The sequence below is a fragment of the Ornithorhynchus anatinus genome, chromosome X5, assembly GCF_004115215.2.
Source record: "Ornithorhynchus anatinus isolate Pmale09 chromosome X5, mOrnAna1.pri.v4, whole genome shotgun sequence".
Lineage (NCBI taxonomy): Eukaryota > Metazoa > Chordata > Mammalia > Monotremata > Ornithorhynchidae > Ornithorhynchus > Ornithorhynchus anatinus.
The window spans coordinates 21,756,783-21,776,289 of NC_041753.1; the positions used below are offsets into that span (position 1 = coordinate 21,756,783).

Consider the following 19,507-nt stretch of genomic DNA (forward strand, 5'->3'; position numbering starts at 1 on the left):
TTGAACCAAGCCTAGAAGTGCCTCCTTCCCTTGGCCATAGGCTCTATTCGTCTCTTGTTTCTCACATGAACAGGACTGATGCGCTCTCACCAGATCCTTTTCTATTCCTGATTTTACCATATGAACACCATACAGCGTTCCCTTCAAATCAGTAAAAAAAAAAAAAATCTCACATGCTATTTTCCTCTTCTTCTCTTCAGAGTGACTATTCCCGGTTTGTTTTTCCATAATCTTGGAAACTAATTTCACACTTTAGGGCAGATTTCAGCACTGGCGCAAACAAACTGTATGTTTACCACGTTTAAACACTGGCAGTGACTTTCATGTTTGCTTTGCTCATCTTTACACTCACTTGTCCAAAGCCCCAGGGTGACGGCCAAAATGCAGTTTTCGGAAAGGCGCAAATTTGCGGTCCACGTGCTGCTTCAGTCGCAAGTGGCCGTGCCAGAGATAGTTGCCGCTCCTCTCGTACAACACCACGAGGTGGACGGTGTGGGCTGCCAGCCTGAAGACGTAGTGCAGGGGGATTTCGGTCCCCGAGAGGTAATCCATCCCTTCCAGGCGGGGGTCTTTGCTCTCAATCTCGACCCACTGGAATCCCATTTTCTCAGCAGCTTGAAACCAACCCACCTATCGACAAAGAAGCAGTCAATCGCTTTGAAACCGTTCAGAGCCAAGGACGGCCGTTAATACAAATTTATGGGGACTCTACTCCAACGGTTTGTACAAACGACCGCTGTGCAGCAATTGCTAGTGCTCTTGGGCCAGGAGTCCTCCAGAAAGACTCAGGGAATTAATTTTCCTCAGGCACTCCTTGTTAATATGGAAGAAACAAACTGGTAGAGATCCGTTCACCCATTAATCACAGTGAGTACTATTTTCCGGGTAACGTCCAAATGGATTCTCTGGGAGTCTTCCTTCCTAGTGGAAAGAGCACGGGCCCGGGAGGAAAGGAACTTGGGTTCCGGGCCCAGCTCTGCCACGGGTCTGCTGAGTGACTTCAGGCCAGTCACAACCTCTCTGTGCCTCAGTTTCCACATCTGAAAAATGGGGGTGAGCTAGTCACTCTCTCTGGCTCTTATAGCACAAACCCTTTGTGGGACTGGGCCCGATCTCATTATCTGCATCTGCCCTAGGGCGAAGCCCAGAACTGCAGCCCATATTAAGGTAAGTGCTTCATAAACGGCATAAACAACTCCTGCTTTTGGAGTAGAAGCAAAAGCATTTATTGAGGACCCACTGGGTGCAGTGCACTGCAGTCAACACTCGAGAAGGATAAAACAAAGAAGTGACACGTTCCCTACCCACAAGAAGTTTATACTCTAACGGGCGGTGGGGAGGAAGAGTCACACAAAATTAGCAAAATTGACTTTGGCTTGTAGGCCCATGCTTTTTCCGTTAGGCCATACCCTCAGACCCACCCTCAACACTTCCGTATGCATCCGATTGTCAGTTACCGATTTCGATGATGCTATTCTGAGCTGCCTGCAACCACAGAATGACAGAGCTCACCATTTTCAATCAGCTCTAGGCGATACAGGACATCGAAGGAGTAGGCTGCCTGCCTGTCACCATTTCCTTTGTTCATCTCCCGATCCTGGAGGCCTAAATCCAGGAATTTCTCAATCTACCCAGGTCTTATATGGAACCGTCACAAGTGCCATTTTAAACCATATTCCCTCCTGTGCTGAAAATGTGGACACCCAAACACAGAGGCCTTTATTCATGAAAGCAGCAATCTTACTTCGTTTTTCCATTGTTTGTCCAGGACTGCAAACGTGGTGACATCTCGGACAGCACAGAAATACTTGCACTCGGAGGTCTTGCCGTCAGAAGAGTCTTCGAGTCGTTCAAAGTCTCTATGAATCAGTTCCAGAACTAAAGGATCGATAAGCGTCACGGGTACGTTTTGACTAGATGCTACCATAAGAAACTTCTTAACCGCACGCTGTTTAGGGAGAGAAAAATTGGGAGGGAAGAGGGGAGGGGAAATTTAAATAACATTTCATAGTGACTTTGAATTTTTTTACCTCCAGAAACTTTGGATCTTAAAATGTCCTCAATAGGATGATAAGAAAAGACAGGATCTCACAGTTCAATGTGAGTTTTCCTGGGTGTGTAGAGGTAGAAAATTGGCAAATCATGTACGCACGCCACTTTTTATAAAAAGATTTAATGCTCCATGAGGCACAAGAAATTTCAACACAAAACTCTTTAACACTTATCTCTGCAAGACTCTGAGATGCATTCTATGCTATGCTTCAACAGGCCAACGCTTAAATATTTTACGATTCTTAATTTTTCTTTTAAAACTGCCTCTGATGAAGAGTTCTGGGTGTACTTCAGTTTGAGCAACAGAGTCCCCTACTGGGGAGAGAAAATCAAAACTTGTAACCAAAAAAGTCACCCCTTAACTAGCATTAAGAAAAAAACCTAACTGTTCAAAGATGAAGTGGACTTAAAATATGGCTGCCTAGTTTACCAAGTGAATACACTACATAATGAGATGATCATCTACCTCCGATGATTTCTGAAGAAGCGATGTCTGTGGGACATTCAGTACAATAAATTTTATTTAGCATCTCCAACTATTCTAAAGGTTCAAAGAACGTGAAAGAACAATACAGTGACTGATTTCTCTGAAAAGATCAGATATGCATTTCCTTCAACTATAGTTATAAAAAACATTGAGTTCTGGTTAAAAGTCTTCTAGACTATGAACCCGTTATTGGGTAGGGACTGTCTCTATCTGTTGCCGAACTGTACTTTCCAAGCACTCAGTACAGTGCTCTTCACACAGTAAGCGCTCAATAAATACAATTGAATGAAGTGGAAAGCACATGACAAAGAATAATCATATTTATTAGGTGCTTACTGTGTGAGGTAGATACAAGACTATCAGATCGGCCACAGTCACTGTCCTACACTCTATTTCATTCCCATTTTACAGATGAGGAAACTAGAGCACAGAGAGGTTAAATGACTTGCCCAAGGTCATACAGGTGGGATTAGAACCCAGGCCTCCTGACTCCCAGGCCTGTGCTCTTTCCATTAAGTCATGTAAGAAAAAGAGGAGACCTGATTATGACACAGATTTTCTTACATTGTTTTTAAAAGACTGGAAGAGTGAAAAGGCTCCTTAGGGTGTTTACAAGGATCAGCAGTCTAGTTTGCTTCCTAGAATTAGACAATATTCAAACCAAGAAATTACTGGATTTTGAGAAAGCCCATTTATAAAGAACTCTGTAGCACTAGAAAACCTAGGGTGGGCAAAAATGAAACAATCCAATATTCTTCCCAGCAGCTCTGTAGCTTTTGAACCTTCAGTCGTTGTCTCTTTTCTGACTTGTAGGGAAAATGGGAGCTCAGAATGGGTATATTGATTGGTATTTCTATAAAGCAGTTTGATACTATTTGTTAGAAACCCTAACCATACTAAAATACCTAAGTAATGTGCTATCCAGGGGCTCTAAGCTCTGGCGGCGGTGTTAGGGGAGGGAACGCGTCTAATCTCACAAGAACATTCTCCGCATCCATCCATCAATCAATTGTATTTATTGAGCAGTATGTGCAGAGCACTGTGCTAAGCTCTTGCACTTGTTGTGGGCAGGAATGAGTCTGTTTGTTGCTTATAGTGTACTCTCTCAAGCGCTTAGTACCGTGCTTTGCACACAGTAAGCGCTCAATAAATACGACTGAATGAATGAATGAATGAATATGACAGAGCTGGCAGACAGGTTCTGTAGAAGTTAGAGATTTCTACCGAAACGAGGCTTTGTTGCAAGTGGAGCCGGCCGTTACACGTTAATGCACGCCTAAATGGGGTTAAATGTCTTAGAATAACTTAAAAGGTGAAAGCTCTGGAACTTGCATTTAAATAAGGCGAGCAGAGATAACTGCCAATCAAAAGAGGAGAATTCAAAAAGCCACTGAATAAAAGCCGAGTGAGCAACGACAATAACACCGGGCAAGCGAACGAAGCTACGAGACTTACTTATGGGGAGGTCAGAAGCTCCTGGTTCAGAACTATCACGCTGTCATTGTTTTGAATAATTTAAACTGACAAGCTCCCACACTGCTCTACTTTACAGACGAGCAGAGTAAACAGCCAAATATCCGTGGCTGGGCATGCTTTGAGAGTAGGGAAAACATGTCTTCTTTTTTACGATGGTCAATGAGGAGGTCAACTGCCACAGAAGAACCAGGTGCCTCTAGATCATAAGCTCGTCGTGGGCAGGGAGCGTGTCTACCGACTCTGTTGGACTGTCCTCTCCCAAACGCCAGGGACAGTGCTCTGCCCCTGGTAAGCGCTCGCTAAGTATCACTGGGGATGACGGTGGCGATGTGGTGCTATATTGGTACCTTCGATGGTGAGAAGATGCCCATCCCTGAATGATTTTAAATCCGCAGGTTGAATAATCAAACTCTCAAAAGTGTTAGGGCCAATTCTGTTCATCTTCAGTACAGCACTCTGCATACGGTAAGCGCTCAATAAATAAATAATTTCTTGATTGATTTAACTGTAAGTCAACTGCAAACCACATCCTCTGAGAACTATTTCCATAATTTGGTCTGCTTTTTCCTTTTTCAACCCAGTGAGCTGTCAATGCCTTTGATTAGGAGGATGTGATCTTTCCAAACGTGCGTCTGTTTCAATCAGTGATAATTTAGTGAGTGCAGTATTTACTGTGTGCAGAGCACTGTACTAGCTACTTAGGAGAGCGCGATAAAAGTCAAAGACACATGCCGGCCCTTGAAGAGTTTAGAGTCTTACAGAGGAGCTTACCATCATTCTTCAGAGAGACAGAGATCGTTTTGTTTTCTACTGTTTTAAGCTCCTTTTCAGCGGCAGGGGATGTGCCTACCGAGACTGTGGTATTGTCCTCTCCCAAGCGCTTAATCCAGTGCTCTGCACACAGGAAGCGCTCAATCAATGCCTCTGATCGATTGATTCAGGGCAGGGGCCCGGTCTTATTTTGCTTCTATCGTTTCCCACAGCCCCTGATACAGCACTCTGCACAAGATAAAGTGCTCTGTGAACCCTGCTGATGATAAGATGAGCAAGCAGCTGCCCAAGCCAGGGTCACATAAGAATTCCTCAAGACCTTGAATGGAGCATTTGGGGCAGGAGGATGAGTGGGCAGAGAGGAGTTGGTGTGCGGCCCTCTAGACCATAAGCTCGTTGTGGGCAGGGAATGTGTCTGTTTGTTGTTATATAGTACTCTCCCAAGCACTTAGTACAGTGCTTTGCACACAGTAAGCACCCAATAAATACGAGTGAATGAATCAATGGCCCTCCATACACTTGGGAAGCTGGAATATAGTCCTCTGTGGAGTCCAAAGCATCAGTATATTTCCCAGTTAAATGTCATGTCCCCCATCTCAACTCCTCGTTCAACAATGGACAGATTGGGTCAGAGAGAGTGGAGGAGAAATTCGGCAGAAAATGTCCTCTGATGGAGTCTTTTTAGCTGCTTAGCAAGTAATGGTTAAGTTTTTCTGTCCCTAAATCCGGACATATCTCCACAGCCCCACGGGAAATTTCTACCACTTCATGTCTCTCTTCCAGATGTACCCATGAGCAGTCCAGATGTACCCATGAGCAGCCAAAAAAAAAAAAAAAAGAGACACAAGAGGTAACAAAGTGCGCATCTCTACCGTTGGGCTGGGTGGCTCAGGGGCAGGGAATAGGATGGGTGGCCTTTCACCCTTTCATCAACAGTTCAAATCCACTGGGAACCAGCATTGACCTTGAATTATTACCATCTGATGGGTGCTTGGTGACCTGAGCCCATTCCCAATTGGACAGCTTTCTATCTCTCTGACAGCGGACGATTGAATAGGTCCATGAAGACGGAAATTCCTCTTCTCTCCAGTGAGGCACACTAATGCTACACTACACGCTATACTAGTAGAATAAATGCAATCTTAAGAGCTGTCAACCTCACCCCTTTCACCAAGACCAAATTAACCTGGAAAAAAAAATCAGAAAGTCCCACATAAGCTCTGAATTTGAGAACTGATGAAATACATTCGCTAAACCTCCTGTTTTCTTTCAACCACTGCAAGTCTCCCAGAGTTCTGACAAATTTCCAATTTATTTTTTGGCTTAGGTTTGGCATTTCGCTTTAACCACTTTTCAACTCTGCCCTTTGCATTCAAAATAATTAACTGTAAATCGTACATACCCATTGTGTGCTATCTTGTCCCACGTGGCTGCCTCTGATTTTTGAGAAACCAGCTCCATTCTAACAAGAACCAAAAAATGAAAAAAAAGAAAGAAAGAAATTGTATGATCTTTTAGGAAATCTGTAAACCCAACTAAACCCAAACCAATATTCCACACACACCCGTCAGATCCCATTTGCTCTTTATGCAAAGTGCAGGATAGGGAGAGCAGTGGCAAAGGGGATGAATCCCTTAACTCTTACAGAGAAGGTCTAGAGCTACTCAGAGGCCCTACATCACTCAATCAATGGTATTTGAGCTCTTACTATATGCAGAGCACTGTACCGAGCACTTGGGAGAGTACCATACAGAGTATCATACCTTGGGCAAGTCACTTAACTTCTCTGTGCTTCAGTTACCTCATCTGTCAAATGGGGATTAGGACTGTGAACAACCCACTGACCTTGTATTTACTCCAGCGCTTCCTGAAGAGCCTGGCACATACTAAGCGCTTAACCAATTCCATAAAAAAAAAGAGCTGGTAAACATGTTCCCTGAGGCTGACAGTCTAGAGGGGAAGGCAGACATTAATATAAATAAATGATTTATGGCTATGTACTTAAGTGTTCTGGAGTGAATATCAAATGCCCAAAGATTACAGATCCAAGTGCGTAAACGATGCGGAAGGGAGAGGGAGTCAGGGAAAAGAGGGCTCAATCAGGGAAGCCCTCTTGGAGGATATGGGACCTTACTAAAGCTTTGAAGGTGGGGAAAGTGATGGTCTGGTGGGTATAGAAGCAGCATGGCTTAGTGGATAGAGCACATGCCTGGGAGTCAGAAGACTGTGGGTTCTAATCCCGGATCCGCCACTTGTCTGCTGTGTGACCTTGGATAAGTTACTTCACTTCTCTGGACCTCAGTTCCCACATCTTTAAAATGGGGATTAAGACTGTGAGCCCCACATGGGACAACCTGATGACCTTGTATCTACTCCAGTGCTTAGAACAGTGCCTGGCATATAGTAAGCGCTTAACAAATACCATAATTATTATAAGCACTTAGTACAGTGCTCTGCACAAAGTAAGCGCTCAATAAATAGGACTGAATGAATGAATATGGAAGGGGAGTGAGTTCCAGGCCAGAGGGAAGAGACGGTAAAAGGGTCGGTGGTGAGATCGACGAGATCGGTGCCCGGCGAGCAAGCTGGCTCAACATTTCCTCATGAACCTGTGGCCACTTGTCTGCTGTGCATCTTTGGGTAAGTCACTTAACTTCTCTGTGCCTCAGTTACCTCCTCTGGAAAATGGGGATTAAGACTGTGAGCCCCACCTGGGCCAACCTGATAATCTTGTATCTCCGCCAGTGCTTAGAACAGTGCTTGGCACCTAATAAGCGCTTAACAAATACCATCATTATTATTACCAAAGAGGCCTGCTCAGAACCAAAGAAATCAGCTGGACTTGACCTCTGCCATTGTCACAGTGGAGATAATAGGGCTGGGCTAAACCATCTGGCTCAATGAGTACTGCAGGACAGCACGGGGAGGCCTCACTTCGGCTTCATGCGGCATCCCCACCTGTCCGATCTGCTCGGTACATAAACACCTACCCAGGAAGAGCACAGGCCCTGGAGTCTGGCAACCTGTCTTCTAATCCCGGCTCTGCCAAATACTTGCCGTGTCGCTTTGGACAAGTCACTTCTCGGTCCCTCGTTTCTCCTATTCTCCCTCCGACTGGGAGCCCCATGTGGGACAGGGACTGTGTCCAACCTAATTCGCTTGCATCTACCCCAGGACTTAGAACAGTGTTTGACACATAATAAGCGCTTAACAAATACCATTAAAAAAAAAAATCTCCCACGAGTGAAGCTACATAGTTATCCCAAATTGCTTTAAGGAGTCATATAAAGAAAAACTATAGCTATAAATCTTTTAAAATGTTTTAACACACTAGGACTCCAAATCATGAGGGGCCTGAAACTCTGCTCCTCTAGCTACAGTACCCCATCGATCTCACTTTAGTAGTATTATTTTCATTAAAAATGAGAATAATATTTTTGAAGCACTTAGCGTGTCCCAAGCACTACGGTTTATAGATGTGGAAACCGAGGCCTAGAGAAGTTAAATGACTTACCCAAGGTCACACAGCAGGCAGTCGGCAGTGCCAGAACTAAAACCTAGATCTCCTGACTCCCAGTCTTATACTCTTTCTTCTAAGTCATTTTTAATGGTATGTGTTAAGCGCTTACTATGTGCCAGGCACTATTCTAAGCACTGGGGTAGGTACAAGATAATTGGGTTGGACATAGTCCTTGTCCCACATAGGGCTCACAGTCTTAATCCTCATTTTACAGATGAGGGAACTGAGGCACAGAGAAGTTAAGTGACTTGCCCAAGGTCATACAGCAGACAAGTGGCAGAGCTAGCACTGGGGAAGATACAAATCATTCAGGTCAGACACAGTCCTTGTCCCACAAGGCTCGCAGTCTAAGCTGGAGGGAGAAGGGTACTGAATCCGTATTTTACAGTTGAGGAAACCGAAGCTCAGAGAAGTTAAGTGACTTGCCCTAGGTCAAACAGCAGGCAAGCGGAGGAATCAGGATTAGTTCTCCAACTCCCAGGCCCGGGCTCTTTCCACTAGGCCATGCTGCTTCCCACTGTCCTTGTCATGTTTTTTTATTGTTTCATCTTTCTTTAGGCAATCCTCCCCACATGCTTTTAGATTGCGAGTCCCTTGGGAGACAAGGACCATGTCTCATTCTCACCTGTATACATACACACACACACACACACACACACGTGTGTGTGTGTGTAAAAATTCCAACTCTTAGTATCAGGTTTTGCACCCAGCAGGTGCTTTAAAAACCCTGTTACTCATACCAATCAATCAGTGGCTTATTATTGAGTGCTGACTCTGTGAAGAGCATCGTACTATGTACTTGGGAATGTATAAAACGATGAAGTTAGTAGACACGATCCCTGTCCTAACACCACAACTGCTGCTGCTACCACTACGGAGCACGGTGTAGTGGACAGAGCCTGGGAGTCAGAAGGTTGATAGGCAACCACTGGAGGTTTTTGAGGAGGGGAGTGACATGCCCAGACCATTTCTGTAGGAAGATGATCCGGGCAGCAGAATGAAGAATACAGTGGAGCGGGGAGAGACAGAAGGAAGGGAAATCCGAGAGGAGGCTGACATAATAATCCAGTCGGGATATTATGAGAACTTGTACCAACACGATCGCCGTTAGGATGGAGAGGAAAGGGTGGATCTTGGCAATATTGTAAAGGTGAGACGGGCAGGTATTGGTGACGGACTGGATGTGTGCAGCAGCCAACCCTCATAAGGCAGGACAAGCTAGCTGAACCCCAAATCCTTTCCATGCCTCTAGGGGATATAAAATCTGAAAGTCACAGGACAGGGGCAACCTCAGTCCTTCCCCTGGCTATAAATTGTTGCTGGGGGCATTAGGACCCTGGTATTAGAAACCGAGCCTCTGACCTCACAAGGTGCCAGAAAACGTCATAAATTCCTTTTTTTTTTCCTTCATCCTCTTCTCAAAAGTACCATAGCACATGAAACAGGTGAGGGCAACGGCAGTGTCCGCCCCAAGGCGGCTTCACAGGTGTCTCCTGTTCCATGTGTAAGTTCATTATGGGCATGGACCATGTCCCCTAATTCTGTTGCATTGAAGCGCTTAATACAATGCTCTCTGCACATAGTAAACGCTCATTAAATACCATTAGTTGACCGATGGCCTTGAGGACGACATGCTTTGTTCAAAAAAAAAAAAAAAAAAAAATTGCCCCAAACAACTGTAGTGTTCATGTGTTTGTTGGCTTCCAATCACTGCCATAACGTGTCTTTGTGTTGGATTTCGGCATTTACGTCCCTCTCTCATGTAATTGCTTTGTCAACCATCAATCGGTCATATTTACAGAGTCTCCTGAGCACTGCATTAAGAGGTTGGGAGGAGACTCGACTGCTGGGTGACTCGGCCAATATGACGCACTACCATTCTTTGCTTCGAGATGCTAATCTGCCGGTAGAATTACGAGTCTGGAGTCGTGAAATATCTGACTTACTAAATTCTACTAACCATTTCTTTTCTACCATTCGAAACAGTTTCGCTTCACCAACTTTACTTCAGCAATGTTTCCCGGCTATTACTGACAGGAAAAGAGTATAGGACATGGATAACCAAAATTACCGCTTCTGCAAGCCTCATTTGATAGGGTTCCCAAAAGGGGCACAATACATATGGCGTTGCTAATAATGGATTGGAAATCATTGCCCTCCGTGAAATTTAAGGGTTAACATTTAAAAGTTAAAACTATCACCTTATGGCAGCAAATGTGAACTATTTTTTCTTCTTATTTCAGGCTGTTTTCTTCCCCTACCCACTCAGGTCTTCCCTTGATTTGTCTACTTTCTTCTCCTCTGCTTTCACCCACAAGCCCAAACACATACCGCTATAAAACACACATATGCTGAGAAGCAGCAAGGCCCAGTGGATAGAGGCCGGGCCTAGGAAGCAGTGTGGCACAGTGCACAAGAAGAGAAGCAGTGTGGCACAGTGGAAAGAGCACGGGCTTTGGAGTCAGAGGTCATGAGTTCAAATCCCATCTCTGCCACTTGTCAGCTGTGTGACTGTGGGCAAGTCACTTAACTTCTCTGTGCCCCAGTTACCTCATCTGTAAAATGGGGATTAAGACTGTGAGCCCCACGTGGGACAACCTGATTCCCCTGTGTCTACCCCAGTGCTTAGGACAGTGCTCTGCACATAGTAAGCGCTTAACAAATACCAACATTATTATTATTATTATGAGTCAGAGGCCGGGGTTCTAATCCCGGTTCTGCCACTTGGCTGCCGCGTGACCTTTGGGCAAGCCACCTCACTTCTCTGTGCCTCAGTTTCCTCACCTGTAAAACGGGGACTCAAAACCTGGTCTCCCTCCCACTTTGATTGGGAACCACACATGGGAAAGGGGCCGTGTCCGACCTGATTATCTTGATCTACCCCAGCACTTTAACACAGTGCTTGGCACATAGTAAGCGCTTAGCACAAACCACAATTATTATCACTATGACAACTACTGCAATGGAAGTTTATTTTGTGTACCTGAAACATTTATAACAGACACATAGCTTTTATACTCTGAGATGATAGAAACATACTACTGAATTGAATTTTGATATGAAGAGGGCAAGAGGCGAAAAAAATTACCTTTGATGATAAATAGTGCTTGTAGTAGTACAACTGAAACAGCAGAAACACCGAACTTGTTAGAGTTAGAAGAGCCAAAACCACGTTCTTGTTGATTCTACTCATTAGTCTTCGGGGCTCACTCGATTGGCATTTGAAAGTAGCTCGACCCTTTTCATCTTTTTGGAGTGATTGGTAGCTCCTGCTTTGTGTGAAGAAAGCAAAATTTCAAAACAGAAAACCAACTTGAGGACTTTCATCTTTAACAGCGTGGCCCAGTGGATAAGGCACAGGCCTAGGAGTCGGACCACCTGTGATCTAACTTCGGCTCTGCCACTCAATCCGTCAATCATATTTATTGAGCCCTTATTGTGTGCAGAGTACAACAGACACATTCCCTGCCCACAACCTGCTGTGTGACCTTGGGTTAGTCACCTAACATCTCCCTGCCTCAGTCTTTCTTTTTCTCATCTGTAAAATGGAGATTAAATCCATTCTCCCTCCTTCTTAGACTGTGAACCTCATGTGGGAAAGGGATTACGTTTTTCCTATCTTGTATCTACTCCAGTGCTTGGCACATAGTAAATGGTTAACAAATACTATAATTATCATCATCTCGGCTTCTAAAACCTGAAGAGCTGGGGAGGACAAGGTGATAACTTCCCCAGGAGGTACCGCTGTTCCTTTCCTCCCTCACCCACCGTCTCATTGCCACCTTCCTTACTGGTAGTTCCACTCCCCAGCTCACACAAATCTTGGACACCAGAGGTTTCCCTGAACATTTTCTGTCTCCCCCTCTAACTTGTAAGTTCCTTTAATCGATCGATGGCATTTATTAGTGCTTACTATGTGCAGAGCACTGTACTAAATTCTTGGGAGAGTACAATCCACAGAATTAGCAGATACTTTCCCTGCCCGTAACGAGCTCCCAGTCTAGAGGGGAGCTCAGGGCAGAAATCATGTATCCCAACTATTGTATTGTAATAGTAATGGCATGTGTTAAGCGCTTACTTTGTGCCAGAGACTATACTACGCACTGGACTGTACTCTCCCAAGTGCTTAGTAAAGTGCTCTGCACACAGTTAAGTGCTCAATGAATAAGACTGAATATTTGGTGGTGAGATTATTGGGGGCTTCACACTTCCACTTCACTATCTTGATTTTGGTGTTCACACTCACAGTAAAAGATTGTGGGTCTTACTGATCTGAAACCTAGACACTTCACATTCAGATGTAACCAAACACCCCCCACAACATGGTTATATGTTGGTCACCACAGCCAAAGTCTCTGTGAATGTCCTAATATGTATTTTACTCTGATTTCCTTCCACAGCAGGACAGTATAGTTTGTTATCCACACAGCTCTGGATGCTGGGCTCCCGCTCGCTGCATCCGACTTGGGAGGAGGATGATTTTAATGAGCTTTTGCCTCGGTCCCAAGGCCATCAGCACCCCTTTTATTTTCGGGGGTTGGGACCCCGATCGGGCAAGTTCGACTGGCTGAAGTACGGGTGGCTTCCGAATCTCTCTCCGGTAGCTCCGCTGGCTCTCGCCTTGTCCAGGGGAGAGAAGGAATGGTGTAGTGGCTAGAGCCGGGGGCTGGGAGTCAGAGGTCATGGGTTCTAATCCCAACTCTGCCCCTTGTCTGCGGGGTGACCTTGGGCAAATCACTTCCTTTTCTCTGGGCCTCAGTTACCTCATCTGTAAAATGGGGATTGAGACTGAGCACTACGTGGGCTTCTAGACAGTCTTCTAGACTGTGAGCCCGTTATGGGCAGGGGTTGTCTCTTTTAAGTTAATGAATTGTACTTTCCAAGCGCTTAGTACAGTGCCCTGCACTATTCATTTATAAATACGAATGAATGAATGACAGAGGCTGTGTCTAACCCGACTTGCTTGTATCCACCCCACCGCTTAGTACAGTGCCTGGCACATAGTAAGTGCTTAATACCATAATTATTATGACTTCACTTCTCTGTGCCTCAGTTCCCTCTGCTGTAAAATGGGGATTAAGATTGTGAGCCCACGTGGGACAGGGGCTGGGTCCAATTCGATTTGCTTGTATCCACCCCAGGGCTTAGTACAGTGCCTGGTGCACAGCAAGCGTTTAACGAGCACCAGAATTATTAGTATTATTACTACTACTGCTACCACTAATAGTAGTAGTATTATCTGGTGGAGGCTCCGCCGTTTATCAGATGTGTGACTTTAACTTCTGCGTGCCTCAGTAACCTCATCTGTAAAATCCTGGCTCTGCCACTTGTCAGCTGTATGACTGTGGGCAAGTCACTTAACTTCTCTGTGCCTCAGTTCCCTCATCTGTAAAATGGGGATTAACTGTGAGCCTCACGTGGGACAACCTGCTTAGCCGGTATCTCCTCCAGCGCTTAGAACAGTGCTCTGCACATAGTAAGCGCTTAACAAATGCCAACATTATTATTATGAAGATGAAGCCTGTGAGCCCCAGATGGGCCAACCTGATGACCTTGGATCTACCCCAACGTTTAAAAGAGGGCTTGGCACCTAGTCAGCGCTTAACAAATACCATTATTACTATTGTTAAGGCAAGCTCGTTGGGGGCAGGGAACGCGTCTGCCGACTCTATACTCTCCCAAGCGCTTAGGACGGTGCTCTGCCCGCAGGAGACGCTCAATAAATACGATCGAGTGAATTAAATGAATTGGACTCTCCCGGGCGCTTAGTACAGCGCTCTGCGCCCACAGGAAGCGCTGAATAAATGCCGGATTGGCTGCTCGAGGGGAGAGGCGGCGACAGCCAGGGTAGGGCACGGGGGCGGGGAGCGGTGGCCTGGAGACGAGGGGGGCAGAGCCGGACCGGCCGGTGAGGCGGTCTCCCCTTACCTGCGCTGTGGCGGGAGGTCGCTCGCTTGACGACAGTGGCGGCGAAGGCTGCAAAAGCAGAGGCGACCGTAAAGCAAACGGGTCGTGACACTCACTGGCCGAATGTCCGGGCACGCATGCGCCTTCCCGCCAGGCACGGCCCTCCCCGCCAAGCCCCGCAGGGCCCGTGGACCAGCAGCTCTCTCCTTCGTTCGTTCGTATTTCTTGAGGGCTGGCTGTGTGTAGAGCGCTCTGCTAAGCCCTTGGGAAGTACAATTCGGCAACAGAGAGACAGTCCCTGCCCCCACCGCCCCCCATGGTATTTGTTAAGCGCTTACTATGTGCAGAGCACTGTTCTAAGTGCTGGGGGGAGATACAGGGTTATCAGGTTGTCCCACAGTTAATCCCTGTTTTCCAGATGAGGTCACTGAGGCCCACAGAAGTGAAGTGACTTGCCCACAGGCACACAGCTGACAAGTGGCAGAGCCGGGATTCGAACCCATGACCTCTGACTCAGCCCTATGTGCCAAGCACTGTTCTGAGTGCTGGGGTAGATACAAGGCAATCAGGGTGCCCCACGTGGGGCTCACACTCTTCATCCCCAAAGAGGCCGGGCTTGGGAGTCAGAGGACGTGGCTTCTAATCCCGGCTCTGCCACTTGTCACTGTGTGGCCTTGGGCAAGTCGCTTCACTTCTCTGGGCCTCAGTGACCTCCTCTGGAAAATGGGGACATGGTTGTCCCACGTGGAACAACCTGATGACCTTGTATCAATCCCAGTGCTTAGAACAGTGCTTGGCACATAATAAGCATTTAACAAATACCATCATTATCATCACTACTGTAGTGCCCCATGAGTAGCCACTGTACTAAGCACAGCAGTAGATGCAAACTTAGTTTGGGCACAGTCCCTGTCCCACATGGGGCTCACACTCTTCATGGCTCAGTGGAAAGAGCCCGGGCTCGGGAGTCAGAGGTCATGGGTTCGAATCCCGGCTTTGCCACTTGTCAGCTGTGCAACTGTGGGCAAGTCACTTCACTTCTGTGGGCCTCAGTTACCTCATCTGTAAAATGGGGATTAACTGTGGGCCTCACATGGGACAACCTGATTACCCTGTATCTACCCCAGCGCTTAGAACAGTGCTCTACACATAGTGAGCGCTTAACAAATACCAACATTATTATTATTATTATTATCCCCATTTTACAGACGAGGGAACCAAGACACAGAGAAGTGAAGTGATTTGTCCAAGGTCCCAAAGCTGACACGTGGCGGGGCTGGGATTAGAACCCAGGTCCTTCTAACTCCCAGGCCCGGGGTCTCTCCACTTGGCCACTCTGCTTCTGGCCCACGAAGTACTTGTAGCCTCCAACATTTCTTTGCTCCTCTTCAGCTGCGGGCACTGCTATGATCTCATTGGGGTTACGTGCTATTATTGAGCAAAACGCTCCTTGTGGGCAGGGAACATGATGACCATCTCTGCTGTACCATACTCTCACAAGCACTTATTACAGTGCTCTGCACATAGTAAGCGCTCAATAAATACCACAGATTGTTTCATAACCACTGCATAAAACAGTGAATAGGTTTTTCACAGAGCTGGGTGGTTGGTTATGAGAAAGGCAAATATTAAAATCACAATTGTGACTAGGAAGGTGTGATAAGGGGGAAAATAGAAAAATGTCAGCAGTGTGCACACCCACAAACCCACAGTTTTTTGGTCAAATAATCCAGGAGACCAGGGATAGAAGAAACTCACTTCCCAGAAGTGCCCCTTTTCTGAGGCCAGTCCAATGGAAAGACTTGAAGGATGAAGAGCCACTCAACCTGGCAGTGACGGTTTACCTTGTAGCGCATGGTGGGTGTTCAGTAAACACCGTTTAAGTAGATGTACACTCAGTTCTGCCAGAATGGGTTTTTATTTCATGCCCCAGAGAGAACACAACAGCAGAATTAGGAAATGTTCCTCCATCAGATTCAGTGTAACCCAGTGTTGGAAGAAATGGGCTCAGCGGATAGAGCACAGGCCTGTGAGTTAAAAGGACCTGGGTTCCAATTCCGACCCTTGCCATTGCCTGTTGTGTGACCTTGTGAAAGTCACTTCACTGGGCCTAAGTTACCTTATCTGTAAAAAGGCTACTAATTCTGCGAGCCTCATGTAAGACATGGACTTTGTCTAACCTGTTTAGCTTGTATCTACCCCGGTCCTTAGAACAGTGCTTGACACAGAGTCAAATACTATAAAGAAAAAAAAAAAGGGGGGGCCCAGGCTCTAGCCACTAGACCACACTGCCTCTCTGCTGCTTCTTCACTTGTCTGCTGTGTGATCCTAGCCAAATCACTTCACTTCTCTGTGCCTCAGTTCCCTCATCGGTAACATGGGGACTAACACTGTGAACTTCATGTGGGAAATGAGCTGTTTCCAACTTGAATACCTTGTAACTACCCCAGCACTTAGTACAGTGCCTGGCACAAAGTAAGTGCTTAAATACCATTTTTAAAAATTACACACTAAATTGATCAGTTATTATTTTAGTCCAGTTTGTAAACACAAGAAATTTATTGAGATGAGTGACCAGGTCCACAGTAACCAAAGTATCTGAAATCCTTTCATCTCATCCAAAAGTGGACTGGGCAAATCCAACAAATGTCCTCTAGACCAAGTGCACTGACATTTAGACTAGACCTACCCCGAAATCTAAGCAAACGGACTCAGGCTAGTTAATATTCCAGCTATAGAATCTTTAGTGATTTTTTAAATGGTATCTCTTAAGTGCTTACTATGTTCCAGGCACCATTCTAAGTGCTGGGGTAAGATACAAGCTAATCAGGTTGGATACAGTCCATTTCCCACGTGCGTCTCCCTGCCTTAATTCCCTGGCCTTCTAAATACAAATATTTTGCCCGATATATTGAGCATCCAAGCTAACCGGAATTTGACTGCTCCCAATTTAATTATAACAGGAGACACTGAGTCATTAACATTTATAGGTACACAAAAATTTGGACATATGGTAATATTAGTTTTATGGGGGGTGTAGGTTTGAGAGCCATGGGTCATAGGCAAAAGATGAGCTAAATTCAGGTTTTACAGTAAACTAAATAAGAAGTTTCTATATCCGACTCCAGTCAAGTCTTTCACACTTGATTTAGATATTTTTCTCCCCAACTACTGCCAAAAAAATCCACTTCTATCATATGTTTGGAGAAGCAGCGTGACCTAGAGGATAGAGTACAGGCTTGGGAGCCAGAAGGACCTGGATTCTAATCCCGGCTCTGCCACTTGTCTGCTGTAAGATGTTGGGTAAAGTGGTCTGGATGCCCTAAGCCCTCAATAAATACCACTGATCGGTTGATTAAGGCTCATAGACATCCCACATATTAAATTTTGTTATTTTCTAGGCATCACAGGCAGGGACCACATCTGCTAACTCTGTATTAATCAATCAGTCATATTTATTGAACTCTATATGCAGGGCGCTATACTAAGCATTTGGTCGAATACAACACAATATAACAGACACATTCCCTGCCCACGGCTAGCTTACAGCCTAGAAGGGGAGACAGATGTCAATATAAACAAATCAATTACGGATATGTGCGGAATTACTGTGGGACTATAATATTGTCCTTTCCCAAGAGTTTAGTACAATGCTGTGCACACAGTAAGCGCTCAATAAATACCACCGATTAATCGATCATCATCTACTATCGGTATGCCACACTGGCCCCTGAAATAACAGTCCATGTCCCCACGGACCCCACTTTAAATGTCCCTGGTGCTTTCCGGTTGGCTGGAAATCTTTGCTGCTGTTGTTTTGGGTTTTCCCTGGTTTCCTCGAAGAAGTGGAAAAGACCTCTAACCCTATGAAGTCACTCTAGAACTCATACTTAACAATGGCTTCTGAAATGGGCGAGGACACAAGTGATGCGTGTTACTGTCTGTGCAAGGGCACATTTCTTTGTAGGACATGACACTTAGACACCAGGTGAACAAACGTCAATGAAAATGGTTTCAGTGAGAAAGGGGAGCAGTGCTTTTTGGAAACATCTGAATACACAGTAATATTTTATTTGGAACCATTCCTGCTAGAAATGCTTCAGCGAAGTTGGTATATGAGATCCCCGCCGCCTTCCGCTCCGGTTTATCGTGGAACAAAATTTAACTCCTGAAAGAGTAGTACTAGCCTCTATTTTTTTTTAAGCCTGGCATCAGATGCCATAATATTGTAATATATCTTAAATAATCTGTCACTCTACTCTCTCCACTTTCCAAATCACTGCCCTTTGAAATCTAATGATTTCACAGCGGTTTCATTTACAGAAAACCATAATATCAACTCAAGAACCTGCCATTTTGTGTGAACCCATTACACAGAAAAGTTATTTTAAATCGTCCAGACACGGTAGGGGCCTTCCCCAACTGAGTTCTCACTTCCCCAACTCCCTCTCCCTTCTGCATCACCCACACACTTAGATCTATACCCTTTATTCTCCCCACCCTCAGCCCTTCAGAACCTATATCCGTATCCATAATTTATGTATTTTATTGTCTGTTTCCCTCCTCTAGACCGTAAGATCACTGTGGGTAGGGAATGTGTTTACCAGCTCTGTCATACTGTCCTCTCCGAGGTACTGAGTTCAGTGCTCTGCACACAGTAAATGCTCAGTCAATGAATAAATAGTATTTACTGAGCACTTACTGTGTGCAGAGCACTGTACTTAGTCCTTAACAACAACAACAATAATAATAATGGTATTTATTAGGCACTTACTATGTGTCAAGCACTGTTCTAAGCACTTAGGTAGATAGGAGCTAATCAGCTTGGATCCAGTCCCTGTCCCACATGGAGCTCAGTCTCAATCCCCATTTTACAAATGAGATAACTGAGGCCCAGAGAAGTGAAGTGACTTGCCCAAGGTCACACAGCAGACAAGTGGTGGAGCCGAGATTAGAACCCAGGTCCTTCTGACTTCCAGGCCCGAGCTCTATCTACCAGGCCATGCTGCTTGGGAGAGTACACTATAACAGAGTTGGTAAACCCGTTTCCTGCCCAAAACAAGCTAACAGTCTAGACGGGAAGACAGATGTTAACAGAAATAAATAAGCAATTTACAGTATGTACGACGGATTTATAGGGATGGTGCATGTGCATGTTCACAGTCAGGGCTACTGGAAGTTCTGCCTCAACCACACTATTCCCTTTCCATCATCGACTGAACACAGATGAAATAGGTGTGCCGGGGAGAAGCAGAACTGGTAGGCAAAGAAAACCAAAGGGGACAGAGAGGGAT

At 45.5% G+C, this 19,507-nt stretch overlaps 1 protein-coding gene across 2 annotated transcripts in view; it reads right to left on the reverse strand.

Annotated features, from left to right (window-relative positions):
* FKTN (fukutin) overlaps positions 1-14,313 on the reverse strand; it is a 37,280-nt gene extending 22,967 nt beyond the window's left edge. The window contains exons 1-5 of one of the 2 annotated variants that reach the window (XM_007670639.2): positions 14,235-14,313; positions 11,395-11,575; positions 6,189-6,248; positions 1,745-1,948; positions 353-630 (exon numbers count right to left, since the gene is read on the reverse strand). In XM_007670639.2, coding sequence (XP_007668829.1) covers positions 353-630; positions 1,745-1,948; positions 6,189-6,248; positions 11,395-11,499 — 647 coding nt within the window. In that variant the 5' untranslated portion in view covers positions 11,500-11,575; positions 14,235-14,313. Of the gene's footprint in view, positions 1-352; positions 631-1,744; positions 1,949-6,188; positions 6,249-11,394; positions 11,579-14,234 lie in introns of both variants that reach the window. The other variant, XM_001516066.4, reaches the window with a different exon arrangement.
* Between the last annotated feature and the right edge of the window lie 5,194 nt (positions 14,314-19,507).